The 15,969-nt window shown below is 50.3% G+C and overlaps 1 protein-coding gene across 14 annotated transcripts in view; it reads left to right on the forward strand.

The window, feature by feature from the left end:
- TCF7L2 (transcription factor 7 like 2) overlaps positions 1-15,969 on the forward strand; it is a 201,386-nt gene that overhangs the window by 102,102 nt on the left and 83,315 nt on the right. For 7 of the 14 annotated variants that reach the window (XM_015557977.1, XM_015557980.1, XM_015557979.1 and 4 more), the window contains exon 4: positions 5,842-5,982. The exons of the other annotated variants lie outside the window; for them this stretch is intronic. In XM_015557977.1, coding sequence (XP_015413463.1) covers positions 5,842-5,982 — 141 coding nt within the window. The remainder of the gene's footprint in view (positions 1-5,841; positions 5,983-15,969) is intronic. 14 annotated transcript variants of the gene reach the window in all.

The raw sequence follows: 15,969 nt of genomic DNA on the forward strand, positions 1-15,969 counted from the left end.
CTGAGAAGACGGGAGCTGGGCTTTATAAAAGGCAACACGGCTCTGTTCATTCGTGTTGTTTCCATTTAGATCCTGGTCTCTTTATCACTAAGGTGAGGCCCTTGTGGGCCAAGGTGGTTCTACATCCCTTCAGTGCCGGGGTGGGGATTCTGTGTCCCTGATGCCGGCTCTGAGTGGGGTGACTGAGTGACATTGTCACGGGTCAGGGAAGAGTGAGGTGTGTATGTGAGGTGGCACTTGCCATTCCTGACTGTGGGCCCTTCCATACTTGATGAAACCACCTACCTTTGCATGGACGCCGTGGGCACACGTGCGCACACTCAGGCCCCACGCACAGACTCTCACCTGGCCACGCACCCGCGCTCACATTTTTTTTAACAATAATCCTGAAAGCAAATAACATGTACACTTGCCTTGTCAATGATTGTGTCCGGGTTTGGGGACAAAGTGGGCTTGCCTAAGATCCATGGTTCTCAACCTTCCTTATGCCGCGACCCTTTAATACAGTTCCTCATGTGGTGATGACCCCCAACCATAACATTATTTTCGTTGCTACTTCATAACTGTCATTTTGCTACTGTTATGAATCGTTATGTAAATATCAGATATGCAGGCTGTATTTTCATTACAAATTGAACATAATTAAAGCATAGTGATTAATCACAAAAACAATATGTAGTTATATATGTGTTTTCCGATGGTCTTAGGCGACACCTGTGAAAGGTTGTTCGACCCTCAAAGGGGCCTTGACCCACAGGTTGAGAACCGCTGCCTTAGATGAGACATTGGCAGCCTGTCTGGAGCCTCGATTGCCGTTTCTCTGCATCTGCGTTAGATTGTTCATTAACATATTTCAAGTATAATTAGTTCCCATCAAAGTTACCGCACCTTCAGCGGTGAGAATTACTGATGGAGCTAAGCTAGAGGAGCGTAATCTGTACGGACGTAACTCTCTCTCCGGTTACAGAGCGCATGTGGGCTTGCTTGGCTGGTTGGTTGCTGTTGCTTATTATTATTATTTTGTATATTCAGTTATATATACCTGTGTATATATCAGTAAATAATAAGAGATAGGAGGATTCTGGCCCCTTAAGAATTTCTCAAAAATTGTTATTTTACTAATTTGCTTTTTTAGTGGAATGGCTCTTACCAATGCCCCTTTCTTAAGTACATTTTCAATTTCTTTTAAAGATGCTGTGCTTTCAAAATTAAACTCTTCCATGTTGTGCATAGAACCCCAACTCCTAGCTTTAAAACCTGGGGTTCAGTTTGTTATTTTCCAGGGAAGTTCTGGGTATGTCTAGATTGAAGGATTTTAAAAAATCAAAAGCATTGAATTATATGATTTAGAAAACCCATTCCATTTTGTAATTCTAACTTTACAGACCCACAGATAATCCTTCCCTGCTTTCTGTGGGGAAGAAAAAAACCTAAAAGACACAACCTAGATGCATCAGTCAGGGTTCTCCAGAGAAACAGAACCAATAGGGTGTGTGTATATGTGTGCATGTGCACGTGTGTGCGCGTGCCCGCGTGTGTGTGTTACTTACCATGGGGAATTGGCTCGCATTGTTATGAAGAATGGCAAGCGCCAACCTCAGTGAGCTGCAGACCCAGGAGACCAGTGGGGTGGTTCCAGTCCAAAGGCTGGCAGGCTGGAGACCCAGGAAAAGCCAACGTTTAAGTTCAAGTCTGAAGGCAGGAAAAACGGATGTCTCAACTCCAGGCAGGAGGAATTCCCCCTTATCTGGGGGAGAGGTCAGGTGAGGTACATCCACCTGAGGGTTTTATTCAGTCTCTCAGTGTAAATGTGGAACTCATCCAGGAACACGGACACACTCAGAACGCTGTCTGACTTTACATGGCCCAGTCAAGTTGACACATAAAATTAACCTGCACGCCAAACTTTTCTGAGACAGAGTTGAAAACATTTGTCTTCCTCTTTCTGCCTTAGAGGTAGGCTCAGAATTCTCCCAACAGCCCACAGCTATTGGCTAGATTGGGCCTGAATAACATTATTTCATACAGTCTTTCTGTATCTCTGAAGGCGTTAGTATTTTTAGGGTGTGTGTGCAGTTTTGTTTTGTTTTTAATGCTTTTCAGTACCTTCTTCTATACTCTTTTCTTTTTTGTTTATTTTTCCTGGCAGAGCAAATTGTACTTTCTAGCTCATTGGTTTTCATTCTGTTAACATTTGAATATTGCCCAGCCACCTGTTGAGCGGGGTGTGTGTGAGCTCGTAAAGAAACAAAATAGTAGAATGCACCACTGTTGCTATTTTTTTGGTGGTGCATCTTCACTCTTGATCCATGTGGTCATGTCCAGGACCGGTCAACACACTGTGTCGTCAGGTGCTGAGTCGCTGGTGAAAATGAGAGAAACATCAATGATGAGAGAGAATCATTGGCTGCCTACTGCAGCCGCCTCCCCCCCACCCCTTCACACACTGGGGATCCATTCCGCAACTTGGGCATGTGCCCCTACCAGGAATTGAACTGTGACCTCCCAGTTCATAGGTTGACGCTCAACCACTGAGCCACACTGGCCGGGCTTGCCTTCTTCTCTCTTGACATGCCACCTTCCGCAGAGGTGATGCATGTCTTAAAATCCTCTGTCACAAGTGGGCAGTGCTTCCAGAGGAAGCGAGGAGGCAGACTTAGCACCAGTGTTTGTGGCCCCTACTTTCCGGAGACCACGTCTTAAAGCAGGTCAGTGTAGCCTGTGGCTGCGGAGGCACTGGAGGAGGAGGCAGGCCGAGTGGTCATTCTGGCAGGTGTGTGGCTGCTCAACGCCTCCCTCCCCCTGTCCCAGACATTTCTTATTTCAGAAAGTACCCGATGCCTACCCCGGTATACTGCCTGGAGCAACCCCCTCACCGTGGCCAGGAGCAGGAAACTCACGAGCCTTCATTCGCTATTCCTGGGGTGGCCCCAGTTTCCCCACATGACTGCTTGATTAGCGGATGGCTAGTTATTGAGGTCAGTCTGACTAAGGCGACTAGACTGCTGCAGGTAGGGATGTCCCTCGCTCCTTATACTGAGCTTAGAGAAGTGTGTTGACGCATAACTGAAAAGTGCACAGTTAATGCAGGCAGGTTCAGGCATGGCTGGATCCAGGCGCTCATACCTGAGGACACCATGTCCCCCAACTATTGACCCTGCTTTCCTCCAGGTTGACTTCATTGCACAGGGCCAGGTTCAAGCCCAGAGAGCTCTTACCCTCCCCCTCAATTGCCAACCAGTAGCTGTGGTTAGGGGCTGTAATATACCGAGTGCATTTGGACTGAGCATCCCTGGAACCGGGCCAGGAGATGTACATGGAGGTGCGTTGGGTCTGCACTGAATGCGAGTAACCATGACTTTGAGAGTTGGGGTGGTGCCTTCTAAATAATTCAGGGTGTGCTGTTACGGGAAAAAGCACAAATAGCTGCTGAGCAGAAAACGTAGCCGATGTCTGCCTTTTGGCCTTTAGGATCCATCGAAGGGTTTTCTACCTGTTAGGGGAGACTGAGCTACCGCTGGTTCATGGCACAAAGTGAGCTTGTGTGTACATTTGAATTTGTTCATAAAACAACTCCCCCCTCCCTCCCCAAACTTGAAGTGGCTTACAGGACTTCATAATCTACAAAAGGTTTAGAAATGAGCAAGTAAGGAAATTAGAGTAAAGAGAAAGGCAGGGTAGGCCCCCAAGATAAGACGGGAATAAGGTGACTCTCACAAATCTCAAAGCTGGCGGGCAGCACCTGTGGGGCTGGTGAAAATGAGCTGCTCATTTGGCTCTGAGGTTCCTGGTATGAAGAGCATCTAGACCAAAAGGTCATAAATCCAGACTCTGAGTTTGACGTTTAACCACCCAGCCCTCCTGCCCCTGTTCAAAAGTCTCCCCTACCCCTTGGCAGGAATCTCTCTCTCTCACCTGGTCTTTAGGAAAGGGTCAATGAGCCCATTGCCTGGGAGCTTGAGTGTGAGTGTGTGTGTGTGTGTGTGTGAGTGAGTGAGTGTGACACTCCCTCCCAAGCCACAAGCCCCTGTGGGAGGACAGCCCCTGCGCGAGGCCATGGGAAGATGATAAAGATGATGCCTGTCTATGGTAACCTTAGATGCATGTCTTTTCCAAACTCCTGGGGCACTTGCCCTCTGGAACTTGCCCCTTTGCTCTCAGCATTGTGTTAGGAAACAAAGCGAGCAGACAAGGATGGAAACCTCTCTGTTGCTGGGTTCCTTCCAGGAACAATGGGCGGGTTAAACCGGTCACCTGTGGTGGGAGGCAGGCAGGTGAGTCACTGCTGTGACAGGGCAGAATGGGATCCTTAGTTGTGCAGCGGGGCCAGTCCTGTGAATGGACTCATGCTTGCCTGGTGACTCACGCTCCTGTTTACAAATGATCCATGGGAGTGCTGTGGGGACCGGGACCTCCGGGGTGGGCAGCCCTTCCGTGGGTAGAACTCAGGGCTCCTGTCATTCAAAGTCGAGATGCAGGGACAGCTGCCGCCAGTGGAAGGCCCTGGAGGGACACCAGTTTATAGGTGACGTGGCCCCGTCGCGTTTGGGGAGTTCACATGGCCTTTGGATGATTTTGTTCCAACTGGATACTCCCCATGGGAGGATCGGGAAATATGGTAGCCAAGTAAATTATTCTAGAACCGTGGCTGCTGCTATATAGATTTGTCCTTCATGTCTATCGATGTTCCATCTCCCGGTCTTTAGTACCCACTATGCTCATTGTGCTTTTTAGTGACTATCAGAACCTAAGGTAGCGGGTCTTGTGCTCAGTCTCATACTCTTCACTCTGAATTCCGTGAATTGGGATTAAGAAGGGTGAGCCATCTGTTCATGGGACCTTCCTTCGCATAAAACTTTTAAATCCTAGAACAGGGCAGGTGTACCTCCTTTACAATGGGCAGAAAAGACATAGATATTTTCTTTCTGAAAAGCCAATTAGAATGATACTTCTTTGTTGGGAAAGAGCTCTTCTCAGGCCTCAGGTCTCCCTCTACACCCCTAAGTTCTCTACACCAGCCAGAGAGCAGCAGCCAGCATCTGCACAGGCAAACCCGTCTACACAGCAGCGCTGTGAGTTGACTGAGACCTGGTCCGTACTCCCCCTCTGCCGTTGACTAGCTGTGTGACCTTGGGCATGCTCCTTAACGTCTCTGAGTCAGTTTCCTCCTCTGTGAAGTGAGAGGGACAGGACCTACCTCAAGGGTGGCTGTGAGGTGTAGCGGGGGAACACGCACCCCCCTGGCGGAGTAACAGGCAAGGAACCCAGGCAGCTTGCGCCCGGGGCTCCGGCTGGGTGGAGATTCGGGGCAGCGCATCCTTTTGGAGCGCCTAAAGTGGGAGCTGCCAGACTTTCGAGGGGACTGGAGAGGTCCGTGCCATTGCTTCTCTCTCTCAAAACGATTGCCACCTGGCAGAGGGAAAGGTGTTGAGACATCCCCAATAGCTGTAGGGATGGAACCATATGTAACTGCATTTTTGTGGGGTAGAAATACTGCATGGTTTATGCTAATAAAAGATTCGGTAAGGTAAGTTGAGAGAGAGAGAGAGAGAGAGAGAGAGAGAGAGAGAGAGAGAGAGAGAAAGAGATGAGAGAGGGGCTAGCCAGCTGGCTCCCTGGAGGCCCAGAGGCAGGAGTGGCCGCGTGCATTGGGGTATCGCGTGCCTTGGGGTAACGAAGGGCAGAGGTGGGGGAGCGGGAAGGGATGCCACAAGGTCTGCATGGAGGAGGCTGTTACGATGCCGCTGGAGGGGGTCCCCAGGCTGGATGGCAGGGAGGTGGACGAGCTCTGGGTTCACTCCCGCTGAGCCTCACTCTGTTCCCCTTTCTTCCCGGCCGCAGTGTCCCCTCCCTTGCTGCACTCAGGGCCACGACTGTCAGCACCTCTACCCCCCCTCAGACTTCACTGTCAGCACTCAAGTCTTCAGGGACATGAGAAGGAGCCACTCCTTACAAAAGGTTGGGGAGCCCTGGTGTTTGGAGGTAGGTGGCGGAGCCGAATGACGGTATGAGATGAGCCAGCCCCGACATGAACCCGCCCATCCAAAGTTTACCTGCAGCCAGGGCAGGGCCCATCCGCCACGGCCCAGCTTCCCGCCGGGTCACTGTCGTGTCGGGTGCCATGATGTCTGGGTGCACTGACCGCTGATGGGTGTATCAGAGCCATAAAGATGCCAGTCTACCAGAAGAGGGCGGAGGGCGGGGCTCCCAGGGGCGGCCGGCGGTCCAGTGTCCTGCATAGCTTCTGTGAGAGCGAAAGGCACCTTATGCCATTAAACTTGACCCCCAGGAAATAAGTCTCTAGGTGTCTTTCCAGCTCCCAGTGGAGGAGGAGTTATTGCCTCCACTTTGCATAGCTTTTCCTTTGGAATCAGGGTGCCCAGGAAGGCTCCGTCCTCCGTGGGCCACCTTCCCGGGCAGCCGAGCACAGCTTTCTTCGCAGACCCGGCTCTCCAAGGACAGGGCGCATCGTCAGTTTCTTTTAAATAATTCAATATGTCGTCAATACCCCACGCCGCTCCGTGCTCGGCAATGACAGTTCCTTTCGGATTAGTGGTCCCAAGGAATAAAGAACATCGAGAGCACGCTTTCATCTTCAGAAAAGCAAAAGTCAATGCAGATGAAAATTTTAAACTAGCTCTTTAGACTTAAACAGCAAATGATTTTGTACTAATGCTAGCTTAAAAAAAAAAAAGATAAGTGAATATTCAAGAGCCCATCCGTAAAGCCCTCTGCCTTTAAAAAGCGTTTATTGTATACCTGCTATATGCTGAGCGCTATGCTACGTGTTAGGGCTCCGAGGACAGAATCGGGCCTAGAGCATATTAACACGTGCCCATGTGACTTCCCTTTGGAGAGAGAAGGGGTGGACTAAGTCATCTTTAAAAGCTTGTTCTAGTTTAAGAAGTACCTAGCCCTTTAAGAGTAGCAGAGACATGGAGAAAACCATACAGAAGAAACGTAGGCACCCACAGTTTTTTTTGTGTGTGTTTTTTTTTTTACCTGTTTATAATCTCTTCATTATTTGGATGCATTTCTTTTCTCAACATTCATGGGTCTAAACTTTAAAAAGTCTTTACTCAGGTTCGTGTTTTCTTTCCACTTGACATAGCACCCAGGATGCTATATAGTCCCGTGTGTCTTAGCTCTGGTTGGTCACGTCACAGATTGGCATCTTGTGGAAATCTTGCTATCTGACCATTCCCCTTTGGCCAGGTGTGCATGAAACAGAGGATGTTCTGGACTGTGCCTGGATTACCTGGATCCCAGTGTGTGTGTAAGCCATGTCCTTTAATTGGCCTGGTTCTGACAGAGCAGGGGGTCTCCCCTTCTGTGTAGCATCTGGGCCCAGATGCAAGCTTTTCCTCAGCAGCCCCTCCCTGGGTCATCTATTATAATAAAAGCGTAATATGCAAGTCAACCGAACGGCCAAACAGCGGAATGACCATCCGGACAACCTTCTGGACAAAGCCGGGGCTGTGAAGGCCTGCCCTTGCATGGATTTCGTGCATCGGGCCTCTAGTCTTTTAGTAAGTGCAGTGGTTCATTCTGACTGGATGAAAAGGCCATAGCTGTTCCTCCAGCAGGGCCTGCGAATGCTAACTCATTAATCTTTGGTCGGAGTTATGAGGCCGATAAAGGAGAACCAGACACCCATTCAGAGTCTGAGGAAAACGAAAGAGAAAGACTGGATTTCTGCCTGACCCACAGATTAGATCCCTGGCGCCAGCTCTGCCCCTAGGACGGGGGAACATCTCCTGGGAGAGTGCCAATATGTGCTGCTTCTGGACTGGGGCCCAAATCTCCAACTGTGACTAGGTCAGGCACGGCGACACCACTCACGGGCTGTGTGAACTTGGCAAGGTACCCTACTGCTCTGCCTCAGTTTCCCCATCAGCGAAGGGGGATCCCACAGGGGCTGTTCTGAGCATCAAATGAGGAAGCCTGTAAAGTGGGGGCTTGGTCAGAGGAGCTGGTGCGCCTGGTCTGGCACAAGCACCCGGCAGGATTCTTAGGGGCTCACGCACAGATAGTGTGGCCATGTGATGGGCGGCCACTGCTGGGGCAGCTCAGTTGTGTAGCCGGCCTCCCATGCAGGCGTTTCCAGAAATGTATATGGCTCCTTTGGAGTGTTTCCTACTGTGAGAATTGGGGTGGTGTACGGAAATCCCATCCACAGCACAGCACAGATGTGCTAGAGGAGGCCCTGGGTAATGTCATGGAAACTGCACTCGGTTGGAGGCAGGACTGGGTGTAACCCCAATGTCCTCTCCCCTCTGTTGGCAACGCGCTTCACCCTCCAGGATGCAGTCCCCGTGTCTGTAAAAAGGGGTGGCAGTGGAGTACCTGCCCTGCTTCATGGGGACCTGTGAGGAGCCCTTGAATCTGTTCACAGTGACGTTTACCACACATTTTCTGCGGTCCAGGTGTTTGCCTATGTTGAGTCTTCACAACCTGGCAGCAGCACTGAGAGGGAGGTGCAGTGACTATTCCTTTTTGCAGAAGAACCACAGGGAGGTTAAGCAACTTGCTTAAGGTCACACAGCGAAGGGGCAGAGCTGTGACAGACCCTGGTTTGTCACAGCAGTAGCCCGTGGTTGGAGCCTTCCTCACCAGCCATCTGCCACCTGCTAAAGGAGAAGGTGTTGGTGTTCAGTACCCCCAGCCTCCTCAGGAGCTGGACAGAACTTCTCCTTCAGGACAACTAAGTCCCATTTTTTGCTCTACAAGTACCGTATTCTGGTACCTTCCACCCCGTCCATATTTAAGGTTCACTGTCCCTCCCTTTTCTTTCCTGCAGTTCAGCTGGATTTCTCACTCTATAGTTCTCTCCGCCAGGGAATGAAGGTTGGTTGACCAGTTGAGTAAATATGACTAAGAAAGTCGATACCCACCTGGGCAGCATGACTCACTTCTTTCTAGTTAGCTATTCCTGTACCTGTTCACGCCAGCCGTACACAGTCATTACATTGGGGCTATTAACCGGTTTAATAGTGACAATAATAGGGTGTGACCCATGGCATAAATGCATTCAGATAAAAAGCAAGTGTTTTTCCTGTAATTGCTTAGTCAATACCATTTTCACGGAAATGCTTGCAAACAATCTTTTAAAAAGTTCTTTGTCCCAGTCCTTCCCTTACTCCTTGCTTCCTTCCTGTTCGGGCTTTCGACACGTTTTTCCTAATCTGTGGAGATAAGCAAGATGGTGCACCCTGTCCCTTCTGAGGTTTTAGTTGACCCTCCTTTGTGCTAGTGTTGAGGCTATTTGTATCCCATGTTTAGGGATACATGAGTGTGTGTGTGTGTGTGCGCGCGCCTGTGTGTTCAAGCGGGGGGGACATTATTTGTGGTACTGGCTTATTGACCTCTCAACTCATACATTTAAGGAGAAAAGAGACTTCTGCTAACGTTGCAAAGCTAGTCACACAGACAGGGAGTTAATCGTTCTGGTGGGAGGAAATGAAACTTTTCTTCGGTTTATTAGACCACATCCTATAAATCTGTGGCTTATTATATGTCTGATTTCTGAAAGCATGGCATCATGGCCGAAGTTTTGTTTTTGCTTGTTAGTCATTGAAACAAATACAGATGCTGCTTCATTTCCTCGGCACCCTATTTTTCAGTACAGGTTATGTATGGAAACTCTGGGTTTTCACAACACAGTGCATAGAAGGGAAGTATTGGCTTTATAAATCTCTGCTTTACAGCTATGGACCGGCAAGCGTTCCGTTAGGCTGAAGTGTTTAATGTGCCCTCCCCCTCCCATGTCCACTGCGCAGAGGGCTCTGACATGTGGGGGCTTCACCGAGGTGTCCTGGTTACCTAGAGAAGCAGGATGAGAAAACAGCACAGATACTTCTGGAAGGCAGCGTTCACATTTTGACAGACTTCCAGTCTTTTTAAAGATGTGTTTTAAAAGTCATAGGCGGGCTCATAGCATATACACATTTGTTTTCTGCTTATATTACATCGCTAGTCATAGACACACTTTCCTAGGTCTGCCCCAAAGACTTTGTAAAACCTCTAAGGGTTGACCATTCTAGAAGGGGGCGGCCCTCACTCTGCTTGGTCATCGCCCAGGAGCAAACAGACCACTTCTCGAGTCTCACTATTACGGTGCATCTCTTAGGGGAGAGGGTGCGAGTTGAAAATGACGAAGACAGAATGACCCGGATGTTGCAGAATGCCCACGTGATCTACATACCACGGCTTAGCCCTGGTCCATCTGTGCAGGCGGGCCTGCAACTCAGCCCTCCCCCAAGTTCACTCTTGGAGTGGGATGGCTATGGGACCACCCGTATTATTTTATTTCTCCTCTCTCTCATTCTCTCTTTGCACACCTTCTTTGTTGGAGTCGTCTTAAATGAGTGCCCGAGTTCCCTCCGCCCATTCACTGCAGAACCGTAAATGGGTATCGTGGTGCCCAACTTGGAACTTGGCGAGGTCCCATTCCCAGGGCCTCGTGACCAGGCTGTAGCTCCCGCTGCCGATCGGCGCCCCCTACGTGGTGGACACAGCTTGTCCTGCACTCTGCACTGGGGAAACAGTCCCAGAGCGGGAGAGGGTCACTCTGGGTCCTGTTGCCCCTGTCGTGTGCCATTCCTTGGACTGAACTCTGTGTGTGCTGTTCCTCTCACATCTTCCACTTGCCTTCCACCCTGAGAAGCTGGTGCAGGGGGTAGGAAGTGCAGACTGAGTGCGTGGAGATCCGCGGAGGAGCTCCATCCATGGGGTGGGTGGCGTGTCCTCTCACCCTAGGTCCACGCCTCTTGGGCCGCCTGACATCCACCCAGCCGCCATGGGCTGTCTCCCAGCTCTTATCTCTGTGACCACCTCCCTTTTCTCAATTCTTGGTGAGTCACATGTTTTCTTTGCATCCGGTGTGACAAAGGTCATTAACAGAGAAGACTTGGGCCTTGGACGCGTGACATGCTGTCACCCACGCGTTTGTTTTTTGGGCGCTCCCCTTTGGTCATTCTGTGATGTGACAGGTCAGTTTTCAGTGGGCTGGACTGTGGCCAGCGTGAGTTTAAATTAGCCTTCAGACTTTTTTGTCCTTCTGGGGCCCCCCGAGTCAAAACACGTGGCCAGTCCTTGCAGGGCAGGAGTGGATGCTCTCGTTATCTGTCAGGCAGGCGGCCTGTCTCCCTCCTCCTTGCCATATCTCTCATATCTCTGTTCTGCAGAGGACTCTCCTGTTATCAGTGTCTTCCATGTCAGGGGGGGTAGAGGCTTGGAATTTGGGACCAGAGAGGACCCCGAGTTCAGCTCAGACTCCAGGACTTAGTTTACTCGTGTTAAGGGAAATGATTGTCAGGTACGCAGAGTGGGCGACCTGGGTTTGCCTCCTTCCTTACCAGGCCAGTCTTCTTCTCCTTCATTCAAAAGGAGTTCATTCATCAGCCACTGCTTGTGAACCAAGAGGGGATACTAGGAGCTGTATCCCCTTTTATCCTTTACTCCATATGTTTCCAACTTTCTCCAAAATATTTCTGACAGTCCATTTCACACCTGTTTGCATGAAAAATGCAATAGTGACAAACGGTGCTTTGAGGGGAGCGAGGCGGGAGAGCGGGTCCCGTTGTGGCCCTCCTTTCTGTCCTTGCCCGGCCGGTGGCTGGCCTCCTCTCCTGGAGCTGGAAATGAGGAAGGAGGTGGCCTTTGTACAGCCTTGGAGCCTTTCCGACGCCTTTGTTACAAACTGCTGGGGCCCGTGTGCCTGCCATGCACTCAGGCACGTCTCCGGGCCACGCCACCCCACGGTGCTCACCCACGTGCTCCCGGTCAGCGGAGCCACCGGTGCAGCAGGAGAGAACATTTGTTTTCCTCTGGGAAAATCTAAGTGAGGCCCATTTGTTCTCAGAGTGAAAGTTTCTGTTTCGGAAAAGTCAGTTCCTTCCGACCAGGGAGGGTGGGGACAAGGAAGGAACTAAAGACACCAGAGAAAGGAGAAGTGAGAGTGAAGGGAGATGGGAAGGAATCGGGGTGACCAGAGGACTCACAGCTGCCACCTCGGTTCATTTCCCAACCCCTCTGGTCACCTGGTCCGCCCAGCCTTGCCTGAGCCCCCTGAGGTCGCAGCCCGTGCCCTGGCGGTGGCCTCTCGCTGCTTAGGAAAACAGAGCTGGCCGGAGGTGGTGTTGGGTTGAACTTGAGCTGGGGTTGGGGTCAGAGGGATCACGGAAGCTCTCAATCACCCCTTGCCCAGCCTGGCTCCTGCCTGCTGGGTGCCTGGCGGGCCTGATGGTTCACCGGGGACCAGGCGGGCAGGTGACAGGCCCACTCCTCCTGGGAAACGAGCAGCCCCTCCACCAGAAGGTGCAAGGAATGTGTGACCAGCCGGAAGGAGATCCTGTTGGTCGTCCACAACCCTGTCTCCCGGACAAGTTTCTTTTCCTCTCGCCTTTTACAGGGATGCACGAGAAAGCTGGGCGGAGGTGCGAGGGGTGCACGCTGGCTTAGGGCACCTTTTACTGGCTTCAGAGATACACGCAGGTCCTGGGGCAGGGGGCTGCGCATTTCCTCTGTTTCCTTGTATCTGGGAGGGACAGCAGAGTCTGGGTGTGGACGCCTAGCTCCAGATTTTATAGGGGCCTTTCTTCACTGCAGTCTTGCTTGGTTGGGTCCCTTGCAAATGTCTGTTTTTCAGATTTGTATTTACTACCTACCTACTTGTCTGGGTCCCTGATTTGTTTGTTTTGGTTCGGTTTGGATTTTTTGGGGGGAAGGTATCTGGGAACCAGGTTTCTTTTGAGATGTGGGACTTTAGAAAGATGATATTTTAAAATGCATCGTACAGCAAATGGACTTTTTCTTTTGGTCTACCCTTCTGTGAATTTTCACATCGATTCCTATTATCGCTGTGCCCATCAGGACACATCAGCCTCTACACACCCTCATGCTATCCCTCTGCAGCCACGGGAGGGGTGGGTTTTATTTGTCATTTTTGCTGTTTGAAGGGTAGTGTTGACTCTTTTTCACGCAGAGGCTAACTTCTCCCTGTTGGTGACCTGGGTCTGCCCCGCTCTCCTCCACACCTTCTCCAGCAGAGGGGCTGGAACTGTGGGCCTGCTGTTGCCGGCTTGCTGGTGATTGACAGGTCTCAGTTGATTTTGTACTTTTTTGGCACTGGCTGTTCTTGGCCGCCCGCTATTCTTGCCAGAGAATGCTTTGGGCCACTTTGTGGATTTAGGAGAATTCTAGCTAATTCTGACCGTGGCCAAAGGGAAATATAATTAGCGAGAGAAATATGTTATTGCTAACCGTATAGGCAGCAGAGCGAAACAAAACGACTTCTGGAATCTTCTGCTTTGAATTATTTTCATTATTCTTGCCCAGATGTCTTTGCAGACCATCAAGGTTTGGGCATCACGTGTCAAATGAGGATGGTGCATTTTCTGTAGATTCTGTTGACCCAGCGTGGTTCTCCCAGGCTGTCCCCAGATGGCCCATGACTTAGGTGAAAACCACACCCCCAATCAGGTTCTGGAACAAGCTGCTACCTGCACGGGAGGCCAGGCCGCGTGTCACCCACTGTGGTTGAGTGCGTGCAATTCCTTAGGGAAAGGGAAGTGCGAGTAGTGAGCAGAGGAGGGCAGGCTCAGAGGTCCCCAGCTCAGGGTCACACTTGACTGAGCCACAGACGATGGCCCCGCTATGGACTTGGCCAGGGAAAGTAGTAGAGGCAGTCACACCCGTGTGAATTCCTGTGTAACCTAATTCCCGCCTTTGTAATTACCTGGAGACTTGCCCTTGCAGCCCATTGAGAAGTGGGAGCAGGGACCGAGGGCAGAAAGCAGACATTGTAGGGGAGACAGACAGAGGAAGGCAACACCCAGAAACACAGGCATGGATGGCTCTTCTTCTGGCCTCCCGACATCTAATATCGCCTTCTACAAAAGTAACCCAACTTTCCTGCCTCTACCCCAGCCCCGCCTCCTCCCCAGGCTGAAGGAATCTCTGGGTCGGGGAGAGTCAGAGCATCTGTGATTTAGCTGAGAGGAGGCGTGAGTTTTGCTGATAAGAAACTATTATTGTGTGGCCAGGTTGGAGGGGAATGTCCTCCAGGTGGAAGCAGAATGGTTTTCATGGAAAAAAAAAAAAAATTACACAGTCAACAAAGCAGCACAAGCATGGGTCCGAGGGCAAAGCAAAAGGAACAAACAGCTGAGAAACAAGCTGCTTTTGGGCATCCCGCTGGAAATGTAGGGGTGCTTTACAAAGCCGGGCTGGCGGGATTTTCACAAGGAGAGCCAGTGTGACCACGGGGCCTGGCGCCTTCACTCTGGAATATTCCTCTGGAGGGCCAGGCGCCTGGTCAGCCCCCTCGGAAAGTCCTCGCCATTTGTCTGATTGACGTCCGAAACGTGGTGTCATTCTACAAACACCCATGTGAGAAGGTGTTTTTTTTTTCCCCTTTTTCTCATTTGGGTGACAGATTGCATGTTAGGGCACTACGAGATGAAAGCACTAAATATTTGCATTGGAAAAACACAGCGAAAGATGGATAGCTTTAGAAAAACACAGCTCATCCTCTCAGCTGAAAACCGATGGGCTTAGAATTCCATTAACAAAAATGACTGACTGGACGGCCCCCCCTCGGGGAATGATTCACAAGGGGGTCTGGGGGGTGGGGCAAAAGCAGAGGCCGGACAGTGGAGGATTGTACCGGATTCTTTTTCGTGTTGAGTAGACTAGGGCTGCTTCGTTAAACTTGAGGTCCAAGTTCGCCAAAAGAAATGCCCTCTCTCCTCCTTCAATGTTGGTGGTCGGCTCTGGGTCTTTTAATAGGACAGTTATCTCAATAGTTTTTCTCTCCGTAAAAAGGAGGATATTTGTTATTCCCTCTTTCAGATTCCATGAAGGTCATAATTCTTGCAAGCCGGGCATGACATACCTTACCTCAGAAGAAGAGAGAATGTGGCTTTGGCACTTGGATATGGTTATTGCATGGGGTCAAGATGCCATGAATTCAAACCTATCACGGCAAAGTTTGTCCTTCTACAAACAGGGACATGTTCGTACCCACTTTCCTTCCTTTATTGGGTGATTTCAGTGAGTTACGGTTCAGAAGGCAGATGGTTTACTTGGAACCCGGTAAACATCTGTCCCCATTAGCCCTTACTGACTTGCTAGTTCTCAGTGGGTATCTTTGCACTCATCCTTGGGGTGGGACGACAGAAGCACGAACACCATCCCTGGTCCTGTGGGGGTGTGGTTTAGTAAAAATGCCCTTCAGAATATTGGGTTCTGTTTGTCCTCTTCTTGTTTCATCCTTACAGCTACTCCAGTACAGCTAATGTTATTATAACGTTCCATCTAAATAAGCTAGTGGTCACGTTGAGTGCTTTCTAAGTGCCAGTTCTGGTCAAAGTAGTTTTCGTATATTAACTCATTTCATCCTCCCTGCAGGTAGCAACTGTTGCCCCCTATTTTTAAAGAGAAGAAAAGTGTGGCACAAAATTTTTGAAAAATGTTTTGTCCTTGGTTCCACTGAGAATAATTGCTTAGAGCGGGGATGGGAAGGCAGGGTCTTCCTGTGTTTGCAAAGCCAGGGTGCCTCCCTCTCCCCACTGCACTGCCACCCTCTGTCCTTCACCTGTGGACGGTCCAGCTCGCCGCACTCACGGGGGCGCGCTGAGCCGACACCCAGATGCTCCTCAGATCCGCTTATGACAGCTGGGCAGAAGAATCTTTATTACCGGAAGCTGTGGCTTTCTGAGTCTCTGAGCAGTTGGCAGCCTCGATTTTTGTTTTGTTTTGTTTTGTGTGTGTGGTTTTGTTTTTTCAATAATTAGAAACAGCTAAGCTCTTGTTACCACCCACAGTAAAAATTGCTTGGATCCCGCAAATTAAGGGGGAAATTTTTTTGACCGTTTGTTAGGATGATGAAAACAGGACTCGAAAGAGGAAAGTTCATTTTGGAGAGTGAGCTTTCGCTGGGCACATGCTAGGGAGCTTTTGTGTCCC

Source organism: Myotis davidii, unplaced genomic scaffold (genome assembly GCF_000327345.1).
Source record: "Myotis davidii unplaced genomic scaffold, ASM32734v1 scaffold107, whole genome shotgun sequence".
In the NCBI taxonomy this organism is placed as follows: domain Eukaryota; kingdom Metazoa; phylum Chordata; class Mammalia; order Chiroptera; family Vespertilionidae; genus Myotis; species Myotis davidii.